The 27,133-nt window shown below is 42.4% G+C and overlaps 1 protein-coding gene across 2 annotated transcripts; it reads right to left on the reverse strand.

Moving 5' to 3' along the window:
- Nucleotides 1–17: 17 nt before the first annotated feature.
- On the reverse strand, nucleotides 18–25,701 carry LOC105917811 (phospholipid transfer protein). Of its 2 annotated transcripts, none has more exons than XM_012852720.3 (15): nucleotides 25,594–25,701; nucleotides 22,467–22,596; nucleotides 14,369–14,468; nucleotides 14,159–14,287; nucleotides 13,317–13,472; nucleotides 13,110–13,173; nucleotides 12,678–12,833; nucleotides 12,432–12,608; nucleotides 7,822–7,881; nucleotides 7,558–7,722; nucleotides 7,360–7,427; nucleotides 2,263–2,305; nucleotides 2,122–2,185; nucleotides 1,962–2,038; nucleotides 18–1,682 (listed from the first exon to the last, which is right to left on the reverse strand). In XM_012852720.3, exons 2-15 carry the CDS (start codon nucleotides 22,573–22,575, stop codon nucleotides 1,578–1,580), a joined length of 1,473 nt encoding a protein of 490 aa, XP_012708174.2. In that variant the 5' UTR covers nucleotides 22,576–22,596; nucleotides 25,594–25,701; the 3' UTR covers nucleotides 18–1,577. The 2 variants fall into 2 exon arrangements, with proteins under 2 accessions (XP_012708174.2, XP_012708175.2); XM_012852721.3 differs by lacking the exon at nucleotides 25,594–25,701 and adding an exon at nucleotides 25,494–25,587.
- Between the last annotated feature and the right edge of the window lie 1,432 nt (nucleotides 25,702–27,133).

Below are 27,133 nucleotides of genomic sequence, written 5' to 3' on the forward strand. Positions count from 1 at the left end.
ATACAAATAAACTTAACTTGCCTTGTAAAACATTTTTTATCGTTCAGTTTTTCACATATGTACATGATGGCCACACATTTCTTAACACAGCATTCAAACAATTATAAAAGTGATGATTTAAAGAGGGTACATTTTTAGATTTTTGTGTGGAGGGAGATACAAACTAGACCCATGCTAACTAAATACCATGATCCAATCACAGAAAAGTTTAAAGAACTGATAAAAATACTTAGGTACACTCTTTAATTAACCACACCACAATTCTCAAGTCACTGTAATTTCTTTACATCCTTTCCTATCAACTGTTGATACATCTCGAGTGTAAACGTTGAATTCTTTCACCCAATTTTAACCACACCTCTAACACTCATCCTCACAAATCTTTTCCAAGTCAGAAAGTGTTGAACAGAAGCAATGAATCGATTATAAAGCACTCATCAAATTGTAGTCATGTTCTGTAAAGAACTGTTTTTTTAACGGTACAACCGTTGTGGTGTTGTTCCTGAAACCGTTTGCCGCTGTCAGCAGATGGAGCAGTGCAGCTTTTACAGCCTAATGGCTGACAGCACCAGCCAACAAACTCCTCCTCCTCCTTGCTCTTCTGTGCTTCTTCCTGGGAGGATGCTGGAAGCTGCGAGTCCTCCTTGTTCATGTCCCTTAGGTCAGATTCCCAGAGGCCAGTTTGAGGTTGCCGGGTTGGTGAAACCTGTTACTGCGGCTATGGTGGTGATGGTGGAAGATGCATGTTTCTGTTACCAAGCCATGGACTGCATCCCTTCAGGGAGATCTTGACCTCAGTATCGCTGTCGGGGGAGGCTGGAGGTGACAAAAAGCTCTGACCAACGTCAGCATCGTGAGACTTACCTTCCTCATGTTCTGATTATCAGGAAATGCACTATGCTATTCTTTATGATTCATTTATTTTTAATTAATTATTTTTTCTATCCAACGGTATGGAGATTGATAAGGCAGGAATAGGTCACAGATACTTACAGAAAGATGTTAGAAAAAAAATTTTTGTCATGAAATGCGCTAGGTTATTCTTCATTTTTATAAAAATAAAACAATGTGAACAAGAGTTGCTTTATTGCAATGTTTCGGACTAATTCAAATATAATGATATGCATAAAGCTAATCTATATTCATTCACTTAATTAGTAGATTGATTAGCTGTGAAAAACGGCTGATCTGATTGGGGGGTTGGTACCAAAACTGATGAAAGATCAGATGTGATGCAAGACAGGAAGTGATGTAGGATGGGAAATGATGTAAGACCCAAAGTGATGGAAGATTTTGAATTGGGCTGCACCAGATGTGGGGGGACAGGAAGTGAGTGGGGTACCTGTCTCTTTGGAATGTGGGCGGGGCTTGTATTTGATGAGTAAAGCGGTCTCAGTCTAGTCTCTAACACTGTGTCATATAGAGGATCCCTTACACACATATAGCTCACAGAACAACCAGAAGCAGTATGAGGACAGCGGCTCCAGTGTTTACACTCAGATATTTCCTCAGCTCGGTGATCCCCTCCAGTGGTGGCTCAGAGGTTCAAAGCAAAGTTCATTTCTGCAAGTTTCTACTTAGACAGAACTGGTACTGGTGGTCGGGTCGGTGCCATTGCTTCCAGCGATCATTTCCCTCAGCCCTTTACTGAAGTGAAGGTTGGCTCCGATCACGATGAAACCCTGCAGATCAAAACAGTCTGATGACTGGATGGTGTCAGGACTGTCTGAACTCCTCCTATGAGCGCTGCCATTGTTTTAACACAGCATCTATCTATGCCCTCACATGGGCCCTTAGATCCGTTGATACGCACTGCTGTACATTGTATGTTGGCACAATGACAGTAAAGATTTATCTTCCTTTGTCTAATTAGATGCAAACATCTGTCACAAATGCTGCAAACAAACAGAAAACCTCCATAAACTCAATGTAACAACTGCAATCATCAGCGGTAAACACACATTGTGATACTCCACCACCTCCTCGATGAAATCCATCCCATCAGCCAGCGGGATGCGGACTCCCCTCTTGGTCCAGTCTACCCTCAGAAACAGAAGAGCAGCAATCAGAGCAGCGACAGAACTCAACACTTCTGCTTTTGCAGAACAATCAGGTTCTTACTGTTAATGAGTGGAACCACAGACATCTGTAGCATGGTCTTCAGAGGAGCCTGCAGAGGGATCAGCTGCAGACAGACGTACTGTCAGTGCAGCTCTGAGTCCATCAGGAGACATTAAAATCAGGAAGTAAAGATGCACTTACAGCCAGAGACTCCAGAGCTGACAGATTGGAGAAGATTTTAAACCTGGAGAGCAACAAATATGGATCTGATTAACACAGAAACATCTCAAATAATCCCATTTAATTTTGGTTTTTAACATTTCCCGATTTTTTTATCTGCTCTAAGACATTCTAGAAGGTTTCTTTGGACAGAGTCCTTCTCTTTTTAACTATGCCAATATAACAGTCAATCTTTCAAACCCAAAGGACATGTCTGAGCTCCTACACCATCATCTATCAGTTTCCTCAACACCCAGCTGCTTTGTCATTTAAAAATTGGAGGCTAAAAGGCCTAACTACACTAAAAAATCTGTACATTGACTAAAAGTTTGCTTAAGTTGGAATGCTCAGGGACCACTTCTCTCTTCCAGACACAGATTTTTTCAGATATTTGCAAATTAGAAATTATGTTCAAATTAACATCCTGAATTTCGTATCTCTCCCTGAAGAAAATAAGATGGGCAGAATACTGTTGGGCTCCCCAGAATCTAAAAAAATTATTTCAAGCTTCGTTGGCATCTTTGCAGAGGGAATTAATTTTGCCACAGACTCCTAGAGGGCTGCATGGGAGGAGGAGCTGGTCTTGCAGATTGGGAGTGAGGTCTGGGAGGAGGGTCTAGGGAGGATTCGGTCATGCTCTATCAGAGACTTGAATTAAACAACTTTATTTTGTATGCACAGAGTGCGTACAGAACGAAATTTCGTTGCATACAGCCTGTAAATTGCAGTACATTTAAAATACAGTATAAGGTGCAGCAGTGATTTAAAAGTAAACAATTTAAATGTAGACAATGCAGAAGAAGTCAGTGTACAGGTGAGTATTTTTTAAAAACCATTTGTATGTGCAGAATTGAGTGTGCAAGGGCATTTGTGCAAGAATACATTTAAAAACTAAGAGTACGGCAGCATTTGTGATGCTGGATGGAGATGCAATGATGCAAAATGTGCAAATATGTGAATGTTGTGCAGAGTTTATGGGTTATAGTTCAACAGTTCAGCAGCAGTTCAACAGTCTGATGGCAGCAGGGAAAAAGCTTCTGCAGAACCTGGTGGACCTGCAGCGGATGCTGTGGAACCTCTTCCCAGAAGGCAGCAGGGAGAATAGTCCATGGTGGGGGGGGGGGGGTTCCCTGATGATGTTACGGGACACGCAGCGCTGAGATGAAATGTCTTTTATGGAGGGAAGAGGAGCCCCGATGATCCCTTCTGCTGTCCTCACCACTCTCCTCACGTTCTTCCAGTCGGAGGCACTGCAGCCTCCACACCACACAGAGAGACAGCTGGTCAGAATGCTCTCTATGGTGCTTCTGTAGAAGGTTGTGAGGATGGGCTCTCCTCATCCTCCGCAGGAAGTACAGTCGTTTCTGTGCCCTCTTCACCAGTGACGTGGTGTTCACAGACCAGCTGAGGTTGTCCGTGATGTGCACCCCCAGGAACTTGGTGCTGCTGACCACCTCCACAGCTGAGCTGTTGATGAGCAGTGGAGCGTGGTGAGGCCGGTTCTTCCTGAAGTCGACGATGATCTCCTTCGTCTTCTCCACGTTCAGGATCAGGCTGTTATCTCTGCACCAGCCCACCAGCTGCTCCACCTCCTCTCTGTAGTCCTGGTCGTTGTCGTCTCTGATCAGGCCCACCACTGTTGTGTCGTCTGCAAACTTCACGATGTGATTGGTGGTGAACCTGGGGACGCAGTCATGTCATCAGGGTGAACAGCAGGGGGCTCAGGACGCAGCCCAGAGGGGAGCCCGTGCTGAGGGTGATGACATCAGAGCTGAGGGTGATGACATCAGAGGTGTTCTGATGACCCGGACTGATTGAGGTCTGTTGGTGAGGAAGTCTAGCAGCCAGTGAAGGGGTGTGCTGAAGCCCAGATGTTCAACTTTTCCACCAGATGCTGTGGGATGATGGTGTTAAACGCTGAACTGAAGTCCAGGAACAGCATCCGCAAACAGCAGCAGTTATCAATGTAAAGCACCAGTTAATTCAGTTTTAAGGTGTTTCATAGACTCTACTATTCGAAAACAAAATTGCACAGAATATTCCCCTCAATATCCTCAAAATGTGATAAATGTAAATCCGCTGATGGCTCCTTGACTCATCTGTTCTGGTCATGCCCCAAGTTCTTCCAATACTGATGCAACATTTTCAAATGGTTTTCTGAAGTGTATAAGAGCACCTTGATTCCAGATCCCCAGATTGCATTGATTGGATATTCTCCCTCACTTGGGACCCGCAGCATTTCTATGCAAACGACTGTGGTGTATGGAATGGTAATAGCTAAGAAAGTAGTATCACGATTGTGGAAAACTGATAAGGTTTCTCAGTTTAAATTGAGGATAAGTGATTTTACTGAGAGTCTTTATTTGAAAAAACTGCCATATGATGTTATGACTAATAAGTTCTGTAGTATCTGGCAGCTGGTTTTGGACCATATTTCTCAGTCTAAGACTGACCCGACACCCGCTCAGTTTCTTAGTATGCCACCCGTGCCTTCATAGATAGGTTGTACTATCCTATAGTGTGAATGGTAATCAGTGCAGTGTAACCGTTACTTAGATAATTTCCCTGGCTTTTTTTTCTCTCCTCTTTTTTCCTCAGTTATTACATGTTTTTATTTCTATTGTTATATTGGTAAGAGTATATTTTTTCTTAGACCATAATTTGTTAAATATATGTATGTTTTATACTCTTGTGTACGATTTTTGTATGTTGCACTTTGAAAACTTAATAAACATATATTACAAATAAAAAACATCCAGCTGCTTCATAGTATGAGCTCCATATCCTGCACTAAATAGAACTTCTAAACTCCTTGAGAATGAAGCATTTCTTTAATGGTTTCACAGCAGCATGTGTTCCCCCTGATGTGTGAAGAACTTCAGAAAAATATTTAAATTTAAATTCATCAACAAGGCCCCATTCCCATCTTTAGGCAAATGTGGCCCTAATCCACTTTTTCTGGTGTCAGGTGACCAGGTCAGACATTTCAGAACCAATGGGAATGCACAAATCTGGCCCATATTTTCATGTCAACTATGAGCCACTGTGGCTTCATGCATGCTCAGTATGAGGGATTGCTGCAAAGCCATCAACAATGCAGACGACTGTCCACTGTGGCTCTACGCTCTTTCAGGAGGAGTGAATGCTGCTTGGAGAGACTTGATGCAACCTGCTGGGTTTCCTTAGAGAGGAAACTTTCTCACCAACCTGGAGGATCTGATGGAGTCTGACTTTGGAAAGAGCCTTGATGATGATGTGTGTTGGCGCTATATAAATAAAATTTAATTGAAACTGAATTGAATTCACAGCAATTATAACTTAAATTAAAATTGTCGGTCTATACAATGGAATATGATATATGTAAAATATATGTACAAATTATATTTTTTTGTTATGCACATTTGAACCAAGTATGAATTTACAGTATTGTTTGAATCCTAATCCCAGTATGGGTTTAAGTTTTAGTCAAGAACCAAATAGGACTTTATGTTTTTATTAGTGCTGTCAAACGATTAAAAATTTTAATCGCGATTAATCGCATAATGTCGATAGTTAACTCGAGATTAATCGCAATTAATCGCATATTTTATCCTTTTATTTCTGAAAGTGTAATAGCCTGTTTGGGCATTTTAATGTGCAATTTTGCAATAAATGACACTAATAAAATACATGTTTGTACAAAACATATTTTTATGTTATTTTTCAAGCACTTTTCAGAATTGGAATGAAAACATCCTGGTGCCAAATGTTAAACTCTGCACTATAATGGCTAAATGACTAATCATGACGCCCTGATGTTTACACCATGTGTAAACAAATGTGTAAATAAATACCTGTTTTCATGCCGATATATTTTTTTTGCCTCTTAAACAAAGCTAGACTTGGTATTATGCATAAACATATAAATTAATAAAAATTGTACATTTCAATAAAGTCATAAGTTTTGTTCATTTCTTCACTCTCTCTCTCACACACATCTAATTCTGAGCTTTCACACCAACAACAATACAGGTCATTCCAGTCTTACACTTTGCTTGCAACTGGGCAGGAGCTTAATACCCTTGAAAGAGACTGTTTAGTAACTGTTTAGTAATTCCAGGTCCTTCGTTTGGCAACGTGATTCAGCCTTAGTTTGTCAAATACAGAGACAGCAAATAAATAAGCATTAAAGTACGGTTTATGGGTTGGGGTTTCTGCAATTTAATCAACGTGTAAAAACTCATCTTCAGAACCAATGTCTGCTCAAAATGGTGATCTGCACCATGTAATCTACTTTCAGCAGTTATCACCGGTTATTGCACCGTAAACTGCAGAAAATACGTGCAGAGTTGCTCTGTCTGCCTTTACTACTGTCGGCTCCTATGGCGGAGGGATATTTCAGCTGGATACAAAGTGTGGGCAGTGCAGACAGGTCTCATGATAACCGCTGTTTCGTCACTTATTTTAGAGACCAAATAAGCGATTTCACTTTCAGAAACGTGCCCAAAAAAAAAACGCAACCCGTGACTCATGAAATTTAGAAGCGCTTTTAGAAAAAAGAAGCCCAAAGTCGCATTTGTCCGAGGGTAAAAGAAACCCTTCGGGGCGGGTGTGTTTTGCTCCAGTTTTCTAGCACTCTTGAAACTACGGAAAGCGCCGAGGGTAAAAGAAACAGTCCGGAGAGCGCGGCGGGGGAAAAAACATTAGGGAACAGTGTGTGTGTTTTGACGCGACGCGCGTTAACGGCGACAAAAAAATTGTCGCTATTAAAATGGGTTTGCGTTAACGCCGTTAATAACGCGTTTAACTGACAGCACTAGTTTTATAATAAAACCAGTCGTTTGAAGATTACAGTTTAACTGGAATCCAGTTTGAGTTCAGGGGTCTAGAACCAGTTGATGACTCAGTTATTGAGTTTAGAACAGTTGTAGTCTCAATATTTCTGTCTTAGGTTTGGATTAAGAGACTAAGTCTAAAAACATTTTGGTAGAAAACCTGAGTGTCAGCCAAGCTTTAGGTTGAGAGTTTGAGTCTGGAACCAGGAAGGATTTGGGGCTTGAATCTAGGAGTGTGTTTCAACGATGAAAGGAAAACTTTTACCTGCGTAGATCAGCGTGGACAGCAAGACGCTTTCCTCTCATGGAAACTTTTGCATTAAATTTTGCTTCCTGTAGGAAGAGAAATAGTTGCTTAAAACTAGGTTTTCGTTCCGAGCATTCCAATAAACTAGTCCTATTGGGTTGAAAGCAGTCGAATACCAGACCAAGCAGGCAAGGGAGTAACAGTGTTGTTTGTTACCATGGTCATACTGCTGAGCTGGACCGGAGGCTGACCTGGAGGCAGAACCATCACCTTGACAATGGCTATCATGACAACAGTTGCTCCAGATGTTTTAATGGAGGTTTTAGGAGGTGAGGTGACAGCAAGCTGCAGGGACAGTGGTGCATCCACCAGAGCTGGGTTCTGAACAAACAACATCAACAACATCAGCAACTAATGCATACTACAAAGTTTCTGTTCTTTTCTAATTGTGTTTTGGTTCAGCTTTTTGTTTATGCTTACCAACATCATGATAGCGCCAAAATATGTCGTCCTCAGCAAAACCTCCAGATCTTTGGGCATCTTAAGAAAAATAGAGAAAGATGAAATTAGATATAAATCCAACCTAAGTATCTTTGCTACCTTTTTGGCCTTTATGGAGTTGCCATTGAGAAGAACCAGTGAGACTTTAAGGCAGACAGAAAAACAAGAGTCTGCCTTCCCAAAACAAATGTTGCTATCCAAACTGGCTCCCCTGCAATCTTAATTTCTCCTGGATGTGATGTAAACAAGATGCTCTGTGACATCTGTGACCTAGAACAGAGTGCTACTGAACTGCCTAATAGCGTTCCATCACAATCAAATGGTAAATGGCTTGTACTTGTATAGCGCTTTAACTAGTCTCGACGACCTCCAAAGCGCTTCACACTACAGTTCAGTCATTCACCCATTCACACACACATTCACACCCTGACGGTGGTGAGCTATATTAGTAGCTACAGCTGCCCTGGGGCAGACTGACAGAGGCGAGGTTGCCATGCACCGGCGCCACCAGGCCCTCTGACTAGTGCTATCACAGTTCACAGACTAACACACACACACACACACACACACACACACACACACACACACACACACACACACACACACACACACACACACACACACAGACAGACAGACAGACAGACAGACAGGCCGCCTCTACTGTGCTTTCTTCCCTCACTCCACTACTTTCTGTTTTAGCTGTAGTGTCAGAAAGGTCAGATCAAAGACCTGTAGCTTTATGAATATAAACAATTAAGCTTAGAATTATTTAGTGATGAAGCTCGTTCCAGTACAACTATTATGAATGAAATCAATTAAGTGTTTCTGTATGTTTTAAATGTATGAAAGAAGTCTAGTCAAGCATTTATTTAGCTTATTCCTTTGTTTTTCCTATGTCTGTAATGTTTTTCTGTTCATGTACAGAACTTTGAATCGTCTGGTTACAGAAAAGTGCTATATAAATAAACTTGCCTTGCCTAAATTTTCCTTTTTTGACAAGCTTTTAGGTAGAGAGGTTCCTGGGCATCAAACTTCTGTTTACTCCTGGCCTCAAGCTTTTGGTCACGTCAGACTCCAAGGTCCAGGTTCCATTTGATGCCAACCTCCAGGCAAGATGCAGGTCATTCTTCAGAGGTGCCCGACAAGGGCCCTGCACCATCGTTGGCCACCAAGGGTCCTTCTCCGCCTAAAGGGTCCTTTAAGTTACCCATCAAAGCCCCTGTTTTGCAGAGGAAGGCCTCTTGAGACCCTGCCATGCAGAGGTTGGCCTCTGGGACGTCCACCTGAGCTCTCAGTTCACCTTTCTTTGAGTTGTTTTTTGTTTTGGACTTTTGCTAGTATTTGTGTACATTGGCTAAAAGGAAGGATTTCTGTTGGACTCTGCTTTGCTCTGTTCACACTAATCTAGTTACATCTGTGAGATTAAAAGGAGATCAAGTCTGGTTCTGTTCGCCTTCCTCGTTCTCCATTACTCGTCTTTCAATAAATCTTTTAATCGTAACTCAGTTGTCCAAATGAATTATCGGGTTCTCAGAACATCATCATTAATAGATGAGTTTCTCTAAATCTCATTGGGACATCAGTCCTTTAATCCTGGAAATGTTCTTCAGGTGGTAGAAGGTCCACTTTGTAACTGTCTTTATGTGTCCTTGAAGGTTCAGGTCTGAGTGCATCACTCCTTTATATGACATCCATATAAATACAGACTATGGAAGAACCACCGTGCTGGTTCTATCGGACCTCAGTGCAGCATTCGATACTGTCGATCACTCCATTCTGTTAAAGCGCCTGGAGAACTGGGTCGGCCTCTCTGGTGCAGCTCTCCACTGGTTTAAATTCTACTTAAAGGACAGGACTTTTTTGTATCAGTAGGTAACTTTACATCAGAGATGACAAAAATCACATGTGGGGTTCCCCAAGGGTCCATCCTGGGTCCCCTCCTATTCAATATCTACATGCTCCCTCTAGCTCAGATAATAAAAAACAACAACATCAGCTACCATAACTATGCAGACGACACACAGCTCTACATCACCATGTCACCAGGTGACTATGAACCAGTTCAGGCACTGAGTAAATGCCTAGAAGAAATCAATACGTGGATGTACCAAAATTTTCTTCAGTTGAATAAAAACAAAACAGAAGTAATAATTTTTGGACCAATAGAGGAGAGATCAAAAGTTAGCACACAGCTTCAGTCGCTTCAGCTAAAAACCACTAATCAGGCCCGAAATCTGGGAGTAGTGATGGACTCAGACATGAACCTCCAAAAGCACCTAAAGACAATTACAAGGTTGGCTTTTTATCACCTGAAGAACATTTCCAGGATTAAAGGACTGATGTCTCAGCAGGATCTGGAAAAACTAATCCATGCGTTTATTTTTAGTCGAATTGATTACTGCAACGGTGTCTTCACAGGTTTGCCTAAAAAGTGGATCAGACAGCTGCAGCTGATCCAGAACGCTGCTGCCCGCGTCCTCACTAAGACTAAGAAAGTAGAGCACATCACCCCAGTTCTAAAGTCCTTCCATGGCTCCCTATATCTCAGAGAATAGACTTTAAAATACTTCTGTTAGTTTATAAATCTCTGAATGGCCTAGCACCTAAATACATCACAGACTTGTTATCAGTGTATCAACCCTCCAGACCACTCAGGTCTTCTGGCTCCAGCCTGCTCTGCAAAACCAGAGTGTGTGTTTTTTTATCTACATTTTATTCCTACTTGCTTTTATTCTGTTTTATTTTGCTGTATTTTAATCATGTAAAGCACTTTGCATTGTCTTTGTACTGAATTGTGCTATATAAATAAATTTGCCTTGCCTTGCCTTGCCTACACCGAAATTTCAGTCCTGATCAGTGGTTTCTAGCTGAAACAGCTGATGCTGTGAGCTAACTTTAGGTCCAAAGATAATAACTTCAGTTTTGTTTTTGTTCAGCTGGAGAAGGTTTTGGCATGTCCATGCATTGATTTGTTCTAAGCATTTGTTCAGTGCATGGATGGTTCAGAGTCACCTGGTTACATTGTAATGTAGAGCTGAGTATCAGCTGCATAGTTATGATAACTAATCTTGTTCTTGTTAATACTTCAGTTAGTGGGAGCATACAGATATTGAATAGAAGGTGTCCCAGGACTCATCCCGGCTGCTTCGCACTGCGGCTGTGAACCGCTCCAGTGAGAGCTGTAGATCACGCCCTGATGAAGCCAATAGGACCACGTCATCCGCGAATAGCAGAGACGCAATCCTAAGGCCACCAAAACGGATCCCCTCAACACCTTGGCTGCTCCTAGAAATTCTGTCCATAAAAGTTATGAACAGAATCGGTGACAAAGGGCAGCCTTGGCGGAGTCCAACTCTCACCGGAAACGAGTCCGACTTACTGCTGGCAATGCGGACCAGACTCTGACACCGGTCGTACAGAGACCTGACAGCCCTTATTAAAGGGTCCGGTACTCCATACTCCCGGAGTACCCCCCACAGGATCCCCCGGGGGACACGGTCGAATGCCTTCTCCAGATCCACAAAACACATGTAGACTGGTTGGGCAAACTCCCATGCCCCCTCAAGAATCCTGCTGAGGGTGTAGAGCTGGTCCAGTGTTCCACGGCCAGGACCAGAACCACACTGCTCTTCCTGAATCCGAGATTCGACTATCCGATGGACCCTCCTTTCCAGAACCCCTGAATAGACCTTACCAGGGAGGCTTAAGAGTGTGATTCCTCTGTAGTTGGAACACACCCTGCAGTCCCCCTTTTTAAATAGGGGGACCACCACCCCAGTCTGCCAATCCAGAGGAACTGCCCCCGATGTCCACGCACGACACCAAGATTTCGACTCTGATCTGTGGTTCCTAGCTATAGTAAGGGAAGCTGTGTGCTAACTCTTAATAGACCCTCCTTTATACCAAAATGATTACTTCCGTTTTGTTTTTATTCAGCTGAAGAAAATTATGGGGCATCCATGTATTGATTTGTTCTATGCATCTAGCCAGTACTCTAGTAGGTTTATGGCCACCTGGTGACATGGTGATGTAGAGCTGTGTGTCGTCTGCATAGTGATGGTAGCTGATGATGTTGTTTGTATAATCTGAGCTAGAGGGAACATGTAGATATGAAATAGGAAGGGACACAGTATGGACCCTTGGGGAACCCCACATGTGATTTTTGTTATCTCTGTCGTACAGTTGCCTACTGAGACAAAGGTTCCTGTCCTTTAAGTAGAATTTAAACCAGTCGAGTGCTGTACCAGAAAAGCTGACCCAGTTTTCCAGGTGCTCTAACAGAATGGCGTGATCGACAGTATCAAATGCTGCACTGAGGTCCAATAGTACCAGCATTGTGGTTCTTCCACAGTCTGTATTAAATACGGTCATTGAACACCTTAATCAGGGAGGTCTCTGTACTGTGGTGAGCACAGAAAAATTACTGGAAAAGGTAAAAGCAGCTGTTAAAAAGGTATTTAACTGTTAAAACACTGCTTTGGAGATATATTGATTTAAATAGCTGGATTTGAATCTTTTTGCTTGTTAATTTAATGCTATGATTGGGTTTTGTGCGTGTTTGGTACAGCAATCAGGCTGTTCCTGTTCACCTTCTCATTGACGATGTGCATCTGGAAAATTCCAGCAGTGTAGTAAGAGAACATCCCGCTGTCAAAGAAGAACTCAGACAGAGCGAGATACACCATCCGGTCATGTTCCCTGATGACCGGCTCCACAGCATAGTTCACCAGTGGCGGGTTCTGTTCAGACAGGTCGAAGAACATTCCCTGTAGAACAAACACTCTGTTGGTACCAGTTCACGTCACGTTCTGTAAGAACATCTGGGTGAGCCTCACCCTGAAGTTCATGTCAAGGCTCCGGGAAGTCACCACGGGATCACTGATCAGAGAGTAATCAATCCCAATATACTGATCCACCTCTGTCCTCACAGGGATCGTCTCCAACATGGAGTTCACATGAACCAGAGCAGCGTGATTCAGAGCAGGGCAGATCTGTTGGGCAAACAGACAAAATCTACTTTTACCACCAAGCCAGAAACCAGATTACCTGCAAAGGTTCAAACATGTAACACTAACCCTGACCCAATATTGATGGACTTGTATAGACAGAAACCAGTGTAGTGCTGTTTCTGCACTGGGCTGTAACAGTAGTAGTACTTTCTAAGAAAATACTACAATTCAGGACAAGCACCAGAATGATCCAATTCTAGTCCTGATAAGAATCGGATCAGAGCGAGAATCAAGATCAGAATCAGCAAGTGGGCCCACCTTTTGGTTGAGGAAGAAGCGCATCCCTGTTGTCAGAAATCGGCCCAGGAAGTCATAAACTTTCCTGAAAACAGAGGTTCCTGATTAGGCCCCATGAGAGCCAGGCAGATAGTCCCTGTTATTGATCAGTGATTGTTGAGGCATGATGGTGTCAGGTATGGTCAACTGACAGGGTGGTCAGCAATCATTAAATATCTTGTGTTTTACCTGAGCGTCCCGCTGAACTCTGCTCTCATTTTCTTGATTTTAGCATCACAGCTGATGTTGTTGATCTTCAGTCGTCCTTCGTCATCTCTGATCAGATTCACAGCTGTGTTGATGTTCACTCCTTCAGCAGATGCAGTGGTGTTTCCAGTGTCATAGCTAGAAAACAACAAGGTTGGGGATCTTTGGACCTTAGAAGCAGAAAATCTATGGCATCAAATTTAATGGTTGAGAGATGGAGAGTTGTCTCCAAACAGAGATCTTTGATTTCTGTAAAAAGCCTTCAGCTGATACAAAACCCTGCAGCAAAAGTTGTGACAAGAATTAAAAACAGAGATCACATTTCTGCTGTTTCAGCTCATATCCCCCCATCCATAATCAAGATTTATCATGTTGTACATGTCCTCATGAATATCTACAAACATCTACAGCGTTTCCTCGTTAATCTACAACTTGTTTCCTTTATTCCTCATCTATAATAGATTTCTCTCACTATTAATTGCTTTCTATTATATTACCATTGGTTTCTTTTTTATCATTTTACTTAATAATAATATAATATAATTTCTGTGTGTCACTTTAGTGGTGAAATGTCTGACTTTTAAAAAATACCCTGTAAAGATGGATTGCTTGATTGTTACACTGAGAATTATAGCATTCTCAGACTGTGGCTGACTATACATTACAGTGAACCTTAATTTGATTAGCTTGAAAAAACAAAATTTATTTTGACACTTGATTGAACATTATTCAATTAAATTACTGTCGGGGTAGTTTTTGGTTTTGAAGCATCATATTTGCTGTTCCACTATCCGTTGTTAGCATTGCTTTGTGGGATAACTCACAAGAACCAGTAGAGGATACTTCGCTGGAAGCTCAGAGAGATGGAAGAGTTCTGCACATCGAACAACAGACCAACATCAGGGATGAATCCCAGTTCAGCATGGCTCAGATTGAGTTCTGTGATCTTCACACTGAACAGAGAGGCAGCAAAAAAGTTTTAACAAGTATCACAGGCCCAGAATGAAACTAACTCTTTTAATAAGGATCCATACTCATTGACTGTGTACTGGAAACGCCCTTCCTCCCCCTTCATCTCTGGCATGGTGATGTTGCTGAGCTCCTCTTCAACAAACTTCTGAGTTTCAAACTTCACTTAAAATACACAAAGCACACATCATTAATGATAATAATGATAATACCAGTGGCGGCTGGCTCATAGGGGGCGCTGCCCTACCTAGATGTGGAGGGGAAAAGTCAAAATATATATAGATTTCAAAAGTATTATTAGTGTCAGTTTTTAATTAATAGTATGTGGCTACATGTAATAAGAATTATTAAAACACTTCTACTAATTGACTCTACCAATTGACTCTCATTAAACATTGCATTTCCACCAACAGAACGTATCATTTCTCTTCTTCTACACTTTTGGGGCTGTCACTCAAGGAGCCCTACATGTGTAACGAAATAACCAATCGTATAATGTTGCTAGGGAAAATGTATAAATATTTGGCCAATCAGCATCATCAAAATTAATGGCTTTGGGGCTAATGGAATCATAGCTCTTGCTGCACAGTGATATAGGGATATGGCAAGCCGTTTTAACATAAAGTAATGTAGCTAGCTATTTTTTTCATATTTTGAAACTCTGTTCTGTTGTGAAACCCATTGTGTCATTGTGAAACCGTTTGGCTGAAGATAATGACAGTACAGTATGGTGTATGCCTGCTTTGGTGACAAATAGTGAATTTTAGTGTTGTAATTAATACTGTTCCTTTCCAAAATAAGACCTAATATAGCTGTAAATGGTTGAATGTATCTTTATGCTGTTAATTGTGAGAAGGGAATTAAATGCTTATTGTGGAATCGTAGTAATTTACCGACTTTTAATTTGATGGCATGTACTGGGTTAGGCAGGGAAATCTATTGACCAGCCCCACCAAGATTTTTTTTCACCAGCCGCCACTGGATAATACATTTTATTTGAAGGTGCCTTTCAATTCAATCAAGATTACCAAACTAAAACTACAAAAAGATAAATAAAAGGTAAATGGCTTCTACTTGCACAGCGCTTTATCAAGTCAGATGACCACAAAGCTCTTTATGCCACAGTCATTCAATTCAATTCAATTTTATTTATATAGCGCCAATTCATGAAACATGTCATCTCAAGTCACTTTACAAAGTCAAATTCAATCATATTATACAGATTGGGTCAGATTATACAGATTGGTCAAAAATGTCCCATATAAGGGAACCAGTTGATTGCAGCATTCCCACCCTGATGGTGGTGAGCTATGCTAGCAGCCACAGCTGCCCTGGGCCAAACTGACAGAGGCCAGGCTGCCATATCGGTGCCACCAGGTCCTCTGACCACCAGCAGCAGGCAATGCAGGTGAAGTGTCTTGCCTAGTGACACAAACAACCGAGACAGTCAGAGCAGGGGATTGAACTGGCAACCTGCCAGTTACAAGACAGCCTTCCTAACTCTTGTGCCACCGTCGCCCCAAACAATAAAACAGAAATCAAAATCAGACACAATTATTTGAATAATACATCATTACATTAAATAGAACAAGCAAGTCTGAAAAGGTGAGTTTTGAGATAAGATTTAAAATAAGACAAAGAAAGACAATTACGGATGTACTGTAGGACAGAGTTCATGAGATGAGGGGCTGTAGAAGAGAAGGCTCTTGACCCTATGGTCGTCAGGCAGGCAGGAAATGACAAAAAAGTGATGGAGTGAAGGCTTTGGGGTGGGTGTGTAATAACAGAGAAGATCAGACAGGTAAGAAGGTGTCAAGTTAAGAGCTTTGAAGGTGAGGAGGAGAACCTTATAGTCAATGCAATATTTTATGGGTAACCAGTGAAGATGTTTAAGGGTAGGGGTGATGTTTTATATGGAGGACGTTCTAGCGCTGATTCGAACAGATGTGTTCTGGACAAGCTTTGAATGAATTTGAGAGGAAGACCTGACAGAAAGGAGTTACAATCGTCTAATGGAGAAGTGTGTTTATGAGGATAGCTGTAGTGGTAGAAGGGGATGAACTGAGACGGCTGAAGTTACAAAGATGAAATAATGCAGACGGAGTGATGTTATTTATACGAGATTAAAAGGATAAGCCGCTATCAAGTGTCCCAACTAGACTTTGAGCTTTAGAGGAGGGAGAAACTGTACAATTGTCAACTGTGGGTCTAATTGAGAAACTTCATTTGGGATAAAGTTGTTTTGGTGCCAACAAGGAGGGATTTAGTTTTCTTGGAGTTCAGAAACCTTTTACTAAAACATAATTTAACTTCACGGAGGCAGTCCATAAGGAAGGACGATGGAAGGGTGTTAGTCTTAGTGGCAGTGATAGAGCTGGGTCTCATCTGCATAGCAGTGAAAATGAATACCAAATCTTCAGAAAATTAGACCAGGAGGGAGAAGATAACTGATAAACAGCAGAGGACAAAGAACAGAACCCTGAGGTACACCTGAACTTACTGAGGAAGACTAACTTGAACTATTAGAGATGGATAATTATTTAATGATTACATAGGCAGGACTTAAACCAACTCAAATAGGTGCCAGGGAAACCAATGAAAAATAGATGAAGAAATGGCATGAGACTGTGTCAAATACTGCAGTGAGGTGAAGAAGTATGAGAAGTGATAAAATTCCAGAGTTGGCAGCAATCAGGAGATCATTGGTAATTTTAACCATAGCTTAATTGTGGACGGAAAAAAAAAATGACAGGAAATGTAGCTCTGAACCTGGGCTGCAACAGTTTTTTCAATGATTTACACCCACTCTGTTGGCGAAAAAGGTCTGCTAACCTTAGCTGTCTCTTTAAATGGTCCCCAGGACTGTCTGACTGTCCAGTATTTATTTCTGCATAGGAAGATTTTTCTCCAAAATCCTTCATCATCATGACATCCCAGGCATTTTCTACATGCTCCCAGTTTTTTTCAAAGGAGTTTTCTTTTCAGGAAACTTCACCCCTTTGAATTTCTTACAGAACCTTTGCCCTTCATCGCCACACAGAGCACAAGCATCTTCCAGCACTCCTTTCTTTGTGGTTCATGTTGAGTCACATTTTCTCTCAGATTTTCTTTTGGATGGTCTGACACTTTTTCCACAATCCTTAGATGTTCAAGCCTCTCCAGTACTTCTTCCTGATTTTTTAGGAATTTCAACAGCATGCCGAAGTGGTTGTCTGAAATGACTTTATTCTTTGGAACGGCCATGAACATTAGTCAGTCTCTTTTTACATAGTCAGGTAACTTGCTTTCCAAAGATTTAATAACAAGTGGGTCCTCATGGCTCAGGAGTTCCCCAGCTCTGTGAAGTCTTCTGGGGCTTCTCCACAGACTGTTTAAGGTCAATGACTTTCCTCTGCTGGTTTCCCTCACATGTGGTATCTTTTCCAGCTCTTCAAGGATTTCAAAGCCAATGGTTTCCATATCTGTTCTCCATAACTCTGGAAACATCTTCCACAGTGTTGTAGGTTGAAAGCCTGAGGTCCTTTGCCATCTTGTCCTCCACATTATCCAGGAGTTGAATTTTCTTGACTTCAGCTGATCTAGATGGCTCTCCACACCTCTTCAGGTATTCCCAGTCCTTTCTCCGTCGGTGATATTCTCTTTTACAGCCACTAAAGACAGGTAGCGGTTGCCTTAATCTTCACAGTTGGTATTGCTGGTGAATACCAACTGAAGCTTCTGTGCCACGCCCTTTCTCTGCAGCCCTCCCTGCAGTGACAAATTCTGTTTTCCTCAGTTCAAGCTGGCTGCTTTCGGTTTGACTTTGTCATTTAATTCTTCTTTTGATGAGACAGGAATCCATCGCTCCCAAGCTGACATGACTGTTGTGGCCTCATTTATCCTGGTCTCTAAGATGGTTGTATTTACTTCAAATCCCTCCAAGTCGGTGCTTTCCACGGGTACATTAGATGCTTCATCAAAGGCTTTCCAGCTTCAAAGAGTGTGATTTCAAGCTTGCTTTGGCCATACCTTTCCTACAGGTTTGTTTGGACAATGCCTCTCACTTTTTCAAATGTTGTTTCAGTTTCTCTGGCACTTTTCTTCAAGAACTGCCTTCTCCTCTTCCTCAGGCTACTTGTCAGCCAGCAGTCTTGTAGTCATCCTTTGCCTCAAAACATCTAAAACAGTCTGAGAGTTTGGTGAACTCCTCCTTTAACTCTGCCTTCAGCAAACTGCTTGCCCCTCTAGTAATGAAGTTGGCCTGTTTGGTGAAGCTGCTTTTTGCAGTGATCCTCTCTTTCTTGGGCTTCTTTATAGTCTTCCCCAAAACATCTTCTGCCATGTTGATTCCCTCTGTGTCAACAGCTCATCTTGGGATGGTTCACTCTGCTATGCAAGGTTTTCAACTGTCAAGTTATCGTTTTTATTTCAATGCCTGCCCACCCTGAAATGGCCTGGTTTTACAAATCCCAAAGGATGTTAGTACAACTCTTCAATTCCAACTCAATCTTTGTTTTTATTTTGGTTAGATTGCATCAGGTTGAAAACCAGTGATGTCTTTGGGAGGAACCATGTGTTGAATTGCCTTCACTCTTGTCGAGGTGTTTCATTGTCCATCTCCAGTGCAGAGTGAGTGCTGCCTTCCTCACAGGTGTCCCCACTTCACTGATTAGCAGCCTGCTCTGCATTGGTCAGTGATGCATTCTGGGACTTGTAGTAGTGATGAGATGTACTCAATGATCAAGGGATTTTTCCTTCCCTGTGTTTATCTTAACAGTAATGCTGTGTTGATAGTCAAAAACAATGCTGTGGTGTTTCCTGCACCAATGTCGAGTAGATTACAATAAGCTTACAACAGTGGGGTGACAGTGGCTCTGGAACAAGGGAGTAGGGTTAGGGTTAGGTTTGGTTCCCTGCTCTCTAGCCCATTGTGTCCTTGGGCTAGACACTATCTGCATTGCCTGCTTGGTAACAAATTTGACCTGTAGCCTGCCTCCTGCCTGCTGGGGTCCGTTCTTCGTACGTTGCTTAAAACATCCGAGATCAAATGAGACATCCAGGATGATTTCATCCGGCTAATCATGATCCGGCTAATTGGGTTCTTCCAACACACCTGTTGTTTATGATTAGTATGGCTGGATTGAGTTATCTGAGACAACTGCGCGTTCATGCGTTTGTTTAAAAGGGGAAATGTATCGATAGTAGAAACAATGATCAGCAGCGCTGCTATTGGCTGTTCAGCATGGCCAAAGAACGCCCACAGTTTTTCTCCCAGCAGAACAAGAGCTTTTAATGGAAGGTTATGCTGAATTTGAGTCATTAATTAAAACGACAGGGAACACCTCAAAGTCTGCTAAAGCCAGGAGAGAGGGCTGGCAAAAAGCAGCAGACAAATTAATGCGTAAATACTGTCCATGGTAGATGTTTCTATCACTTTAGAATTTTTGCATTTTAAAAATCTCATATTTACTTTGTTCTTTTATGTCAGCGCCTCCACTGGACCCACTAGAACATGGGGACAAGTAAAAGGGAAATACAAGAATATTCTACAAAATGGTAGCCTTTATTTATTATACTTTATTTTAAAAAGGCACTTGTTATGTCAAGAGATCCAAATTTCAGTGTCATTTCTTAGACACGGGAAGTAAAGGATGCGTGCAAACTGGGAATTTTAACAAAAAAATTCTTTATCTAGAAAAAAATGAAGTTCTTCCTTTTCCAAGTCATCCACAGTTTACACGGTGAAACTGTATTTCTCCGTGTCTAGATAATCCATCCATATTTTTTTCTAATACAATATACAGCTCGACAGGAAGCAAGCCTTTCAAAGTAAAACTAAACTTCACAATAAAATGGCCCGAACATATCTTCTTACTGAATATGATAAAAATAAAAAGCAAACCATCATACAAATAACTTAAATATTTTAGATTTATGGCTCCAACACCACTTTTTCCTCTTTAAAAGCCACTGTTAAATGATGTGTTTGTCTGTTTATAACAGCCACCAAGAAAAATCTCTCTACAGTTACACTGTCGCGCTGCGCTAAAGGATCCTGTCTATTGCGCAATTAATTCGAAAAACTCTGCAAATTATTCTTGCACCTTCCGCAACAGGTTGCAGTCGTAATAATGGACATAGCTACGGCAGACTTCTCCTATCTCCTCCGCTTATACAGCCTTGATCTAATCTTGTTTACATGAAATAAACCTGCTCTGGAGCAGGCTTAAGCTGGCGCACATGTTGCTATGACAACAAGTGCAGGATGTCTTTCGAAGAACCAAACGATCCAAGATCATGCCAAATCGTCAACAATGAAATCCTGCTAACTGAGTTAGCGACGTACGAAGAACGGATCCCTGGTCTCTAGGCTGGCTGTTTCTCTTGTCCACTTATTAATGGGAGTGATTTCATCTGTGCTGACCCTGATTAGCTCTGCATGAGTCCCACCTGCTACTTTACCTTATTATACCTGCCTCCTGTAGCCAGTCACCACCTGCTCCAGCCTTTTGTTTTTTGTGGACTTTGTGCTCGCCCGGCCCTTACTGGACCTCAGCGGCTTTTCATTCTGGTCACCACCCCGGACTGTCTCTGGTTCTACTTCCTGTCTCGTCTCTTTGGACTGTGTTTGCTGGATCAGCTGCACTCTGTACATACATCTGCATGTTCACTCTGCCACCAATCAGTTCAGCCATCTTCTCCTGTCCAGCCAGTCATCCCCCTGTTCTGCCATCTTTCCCCTGCTCATCCTGGACTCTTGCTATCTTCACCTTTTCATTTTACAACAAACTCTTCAATCAGTCATCAGTCTGTCAAGCTCCTGAAGTTCCTGACGACACCACTCTCATGGGACTCATCTCTGATGGTGACGAGTCCGCCTACAGGTGGGAGGCTGACCATCTGGTGACCTGGTGCAGGGAGAACAACCTGGAGCTCCACGCTGTAAAAACAGTGGAGATGGTTGTGGACTTCAGGAAGAACTCAGCCCCAGCTACCCCCATCACCCTCTGTGACTCCACCATGGACACTGTGGAGTCTTTCCGCTTCCTGGGAACTATCATCTCCCAGGACCTAAAGTGGGAGCTGAACATCAACTCCCTCACCAAGAAAGCCCAGCAGAGGATGGACTTCCTGAAGAAGGCAGCTGAAGAACTTCAACCTGCCAAGGACAATGATGGTGCAGTTCTACTCCTCCATCATTGAGTCCATCCTCACCTCCTCCATCACCATCTGGTACGCTGGTGCCACCGCTAAGGACCAGAGCAGACTGCAGCGTGTCATCAGGTCTGCAGAGAAGCTGATTGGCTGCAATCTTCCATCTCTCCAGGACCTGTACGCCTCCAGGACTCTGAGGCGTGCAGGAAGATTGTGGCTGATCCCTTCACCCCAGTCACAGACTATTTCAGACACTTCCCTCTGGCAGGAGGCTGCGCTCCATCAGAACCAGAACCAGAACAGGCTGCGCTCCATCAGGACCAGAACCAGAACAGGCTGCGCTCCATCAGGACCACAACCTCACGCCACCAGAACAGTTTTTCCATCTGCTACCGGCCTTATAAACAAGGCCAAGAGCCGCCTGTGACTCTGGACACTGTCTCTCTCCCCCGTTCAGGACTACAAGCTTCTGCTTTACATTAACGCACAGTTTACTGAGTGTATACAGCTTCTGTATATATATCTACTTTATTTTATTTGTTTGTCTGCACCATCAACACCAAATTCCTTGTAAGTGCAAACCTACTGATTTTAAGAGCAACACCGTGTCATGTCGAGTTATCGGCTTCTCTGTTTGAATTACACAACGTTCTAATAATTAGCCAATCCCCTTACTTATGTTTTTACATACATCTTTTTACAACATATTGTACATACATACAATTACCATACAGGGTAATTCTCCATTACTGATCTCTTATTTAACTGTTTCTTTGTTAAGTAACACATTGGTCAGACAAACGTTTCTGTGGAGTTTATTTTGTAGCCAGTTTTGAGCCACAAGTTGTTACACAATGTTGCAAGCTGTTTCAGATGTTCAGACACAGTTACTGCAAATATTAGATAACGAGAAAAAATATATGTATAAAAACAACTAACTTTGCAGAAGATACACATAACTCGTATTTTTACACATCAGCTTTGAATTGTTCCTCTGTGTGTTCTTAAGCTGAACCTCCAAATACTTACACTTCTCTAGGCCTTTGTCGGTGATCCGGATTTTACAGCCAGCAGGTTCAGCAGCCGCCATTATGAATACCGCAGACGACAGGACGAAGGAGAAGAGAAAGGAAGTCATCCTGACCTGGAGCTAGCTAGGCTGAAATGAAAAGAAAGACTTACAATTATCTCCGTATGATTACATGTTTTGGTTCTGGTTCTTGTTTAGATTCTGGGTCAAGCTTTTGTGTGGAGTTCTTGTTGGCTGACTTTATAAATATTCAGACTAAAACCCGCTGCTTTAATTTGTTAATTGACTTTTATCTAAACGGGTAACCTCGTTAAGTCTGGTGATAATAACACAGACACAGATGTAACATAAAATAACAATAATAATCATAAAACATTATCTTGGAATTAAAAACAAGAACAGGCTTGTAATGACAATTTTACCATTTTCATTAAAATGTGCTTAAACTTTCCCAGAGGGATCAAACTGGATAGTTTCAGTTGTACTGCATTTTATCTAGGAAGATGTGTATAAGCTACAAGAGAGAAACAGACTATTTCTAAAAAAAAAAAATAAATAAAAAAAAATAAACATAGTTTTAGCTTCAGTTTTTTATGTAATCAATGGGATACTTAAAGGGTTAGTTTCTCACTACCCATTGACAACTCCTTGGTCTCCCCCTCCCCTCAGGTCAAGAGTCTGGGTGTTATCCTCGACTCCTCCCTATCCTTTCAGTCGCTCATAAATAACATTAGCTGCTCTGCATATTTCCACCTACGCAACATTAATCGCCTCCGTTCCTCTGCTGAGTTCTCCTACTGCTCTCCAATCTGCATTGTTTGTTGTTATTTCAGCTTTTAACTTTTTGTTCTCTGTCATTTTTCTCTTCATAGAAGGTACACCTGGTCTGATGTTCTGTTAGCTGTGACATCATCAGGGGAGGCAGATCATCCACTATTACCATCTAACATAGAAAGTACTCCTGGGTCAATGTGAGCTTCTGAGCTTTCTGTGTCTCTGCTCTGTCTTCTCTAACATAGAAAGTACTCCTGGGTCAAGGTGAGCTTCTGTGCTTTCTGTGTCTCTGCTCTGTCTTCTCTAACATAGAAAGTACTCCTGGGTCAATGTGAGGTTCTGAGCTTTCTGTGTCTCTGCTCTGTCTTCTCTAACATAGAAAGTACTCCTGGGTCAATGTGAGCTTCTGTGCTTTCTGTGTCTCTGCTCTGTCTTCTCTAACATAGAAAGTACTCCTGGGTCAATGTGAGCTTCTGTGCTTTCTGTGTCTCTGCTCTGTCTTCTCTAACATAGAAAGTACTCCTGGGTCAATGTGAGCTTCTGTGCTTTCTGTGTCTCTGCTCTGTCTTCTCTAAGCCCCAGTGGGTGGAGGCAGATGAGCGTTCACACTGAGCCTGGTTCTGGTTCTGCTGGAGGTTCTCCTCCCTGTTAAAGGGGAGTTTTCCTCTCCACTGTCGCTTCATGCATGCTCAGTATGAGGGATTGCTGCAAAGCCATCAACAATGCAGACGACTGTCCACTGTGGCTCTACGCTCTTTCAGGAGGAGTGAATGCTGCTTGGAGAGACTTGATGCAACCTGCTGGGTTTCCTTAGAGAGGAAACTTTCTCACCAACCTGGAGGATCTGATGGAACACTGCGTTTCTTTCTGCTCACAAAGCATGCTCACCAGTGCTTCCTCGGTACGGACACCCCAGTAGATATCACCAATCACCACAGAAAGTTACGTGAAAGATGGATAAAATGCAATATGACAGACAGCAGACACTGAAAAAAATCAGATACTAACCCGAATTAGTACCACATATGGAAGTGGCACAAATCAGATTGTTTTGGGACTGAAAAGATTAAAATTGGTCCGTTCTCACTGCTGTGAAAAAAAATAGATATGGGTCGCATTTTCCTGCAGTGCGAACATAGCCTCTGGTTTACCTGCTTGGTATTTAGGTTGTCAGATGGTAACTAAATCCAAGATTCAGGCAAATATTTAAACAGAACACTTTCTCCTGGTTAGAAAGTGTGAATATGGAGAGCGATGTGATAATTTCTCAGAAGAATTAAATAATCCTCAGATTCTTAAATTAAATGAAGGAACCAGATAGATGTAGTTTAATCAAGAGCAAAGTGCCAGGGGAGCTGTTCCTGTCTCACTCTGTCCTCGGACACAGGAACCAGGTCAGGGGACAGAAGGGGCTGAGGGTTTGTGGGTGTTGTGAAACTGAGGTCACTGCAGTTCATGTTGAGCTCCAACTAATAGACGTCACACAGAGATGTTTTCAGCTTCAGCTGTTCACACAGCAGGACCATCAGTCTGGAGACACACACACAGATGAGCTAAAGCTATATCAGCTGACTGGAACCAGCTGCTCTCTAACATCTCCATCAATGATCAGACAGCAATAAACAAAGACATGTCCAAAAAACAAGAGAAAAACTGGATGCCTGTGAGTCACAGCTCAGGGTCCAACCATCCACCCACACACATTTTACCCAATGAACTCTAACACAGGGTTCCAACCCCCAATTATCCTGTAGACCAAACCCAGGGAAGATGTTACAAACACAGAGGTTCTTTAATCAGTAGCATCAGCCTATAATCAGAGCAGTTCATTAAAAAGCCAATCAGGGGCTGCCGCCACATGACCACAGACAGACGTTTCACTGGAGCCTGAAATGGCCTCTTGTCCATCGGCCTCAGGGTACCGCCTGACGTTAAGCTTCATTCAGCAGGAAACTAAACACTTTGATGCTGAGCTCTGATCTTTAGAAGAATCTGAACCAAAACTGAACTCTACTTACATGGTTTACACTTCAACACCTTTTTTATTAGTATTTAGAAAAGAAACTGAACATCAAGGTCCAGTTTAAAGTATAAAGTACAGGGAGAGAGGCTACAGAACATCTCTGTCAGGCTGAAAACATGAAGATCTGTCATGCTGACCCAGGGCAGAGAGCAGAGGAGGTCCCCCTGAAGAGCAAACCTGAAACACTTTGATCTCTGAAGAACCAGAACCTGTTATGTAAGACACTCACCTCCTCATGGTTACAGCCTGTTAATCTGTCTGACCATCTGTGTCTGGCTCCATCTGCCTGCTGCTGAACTTTCCTCTGAATATCTGGAGATGAAACTCACCGATCGGCCGCAGAAGGGGGAGTTCTTCCTCGTCCTTTTCTGGTTGGTTCTGACTTCTTCTCTGGTTGGAGGTCTCTGCTCTGCTGGCTCAGCTCACTCTGAGCGTCTGAGTCTCTGTTTTATCCCCAGGGACTGACTCCGCCTCCTCCTCTGAGTGCTTCTCTCTCTGCATCCTGGATGAAGCTCGGTAAAGCTGTTGAATCACATGAGAAGAAAATCTGAAGGTTTAATGCAGACAAAAATGTCCCGCAAGTGAATTTGTCTAACAATAAGGTTAATAAGGTTTTTATGAATTGAATTAAAACGTATTCTTTTTTTATTGCATCAGTATAACTTCACAAACATGTTTTCAGTGGAGAGCAAAATCCCACATTATGAAATTTGTTTTTAAATGAAATCTTGTGCAGCACAAGTATTGCCCCCCCTGCTGTCAATACTTTGCACTGCGCCTTTTTCCCACAGGACAGAACATTTCCCCAGGTTGGAGCCTTTGAGTCCATCCAGAAGCTCTCTGATGAGGCTTTTATGGAGAACTTGGGTCTGGGGGGTGAGATGTTCATGGAACAAGGTTGATTAAATGTCTGCTGAACCACTGATGTGTCCAGATGTTTTAATCCTTGACCTGCTGAAAACCCTGCTGATTTTCAGTGTACAGAGTTCATGGCGGGACCTTTAACGAGATTCCTGGTGCTTTTAGAAGAAAATAAGGCCCAGAGCATCATACATTCTCCTCTAACTGTGGTTATGAGGTGTTTTCCCAAATAGTAATCCTTTTTTTTTTACAGCAGACCCACTTTGAGTGTTTGTAGCTAAAAAGTTGTTGCCTCACCATCCTTGTGGCTGAGGAACTTTGCTCCACAGCAAAGTTCATACATATGTAAGAACAGCTGCTACTCAGGGCCCAGCACTTCCCGGCCCTAAAATACCATCAGAGACGCGTTGAAGCAACATGGCTGAGAGCAGCCTAGCAGATTAAGACGTTCTCTTGCTAACAGCTTTATAAAGTTATTCATAGATGTGTTCCTCTGAAAGGTGACACCGTTTTTTTTTTTTATTCGTTACAAAAATGCGTTTAGGAGGCGATGTGTGAGAAGGGAAAGGAGGGGTTTGGTGGCAGCTGGAGTGGAGGTAGAGAGAGGCTGGGATTGTCAAACAGCTTGGTCTACAGACAGTACACCACCGTCTGGTGGGGAAACATTGCTTAATGCGATATTAAGGTTCGGTCTTCGGTCAGTTGGGGGGGCAAAACGACAATTGCAGGATGAACTCCCTAACCTCTGCGCCAAAGCTGGGGAACAATAGTCTCCAAAGGTGAGGGAAGGATGCCGTGGATCTCAAAGTCGTAATGTTTTAATGAAAATGTTTAGGTGTCAATGAAAGTAACCTGTTGTGTTGTCTTAACGTTAAAGACACTTTTCTGTGGAAATAGTGCCATTATAAATGACGATCAGGCTCCAACTGCTCCACTTCCATCACACTCAACACTGGTGTACCACAGGGCTGTGTGCTAAGCCCGTTTCTCTACTCTCTCTTCACCCAC

This window comes from Fundulus heteroclitus, chromosome 20, assembly GCF_011125445.2.
Source record: "Fundulus heteroclitus isolate FHET01 chromosome 20, MU-UCD_Fhet_4.1, whole genome shotgun sequence".
Taxonomy (NCBI): domain Eukaryota; kingdom Metazoa; phylum Chordata; class Actinopteri; order Cyprinodontiformes; family Fundulidae; genus Fundulus; species Fundulus heteroclitus.

Excerpts from the sequence above, each read along its gene's own strand:
- LOC105917811 (XM_012852720.3), bottom strand. The coding sequence starts at position 22,575 with ATGACTTCCTTTCTCTTCTCCTTCGTCCTGTCGTCTGCGGTATTCATA. Across the intron at positions 13,174-13,316 it reads GAGTTCAGCGGGACGCTCAG|GAAAGTTTATGACTTCCTGG; the intron begins GTAAAACACAAG and ends CTCTGTTTTCAG. Across the intron at positions 7,882-12,431 it reads TGCACATCGTCAATGAGAAG|ATGCCCAAAGATCTGGAGGT; the intron begins GTGAACAGGAAC and ends ATTTTTCTTAAG.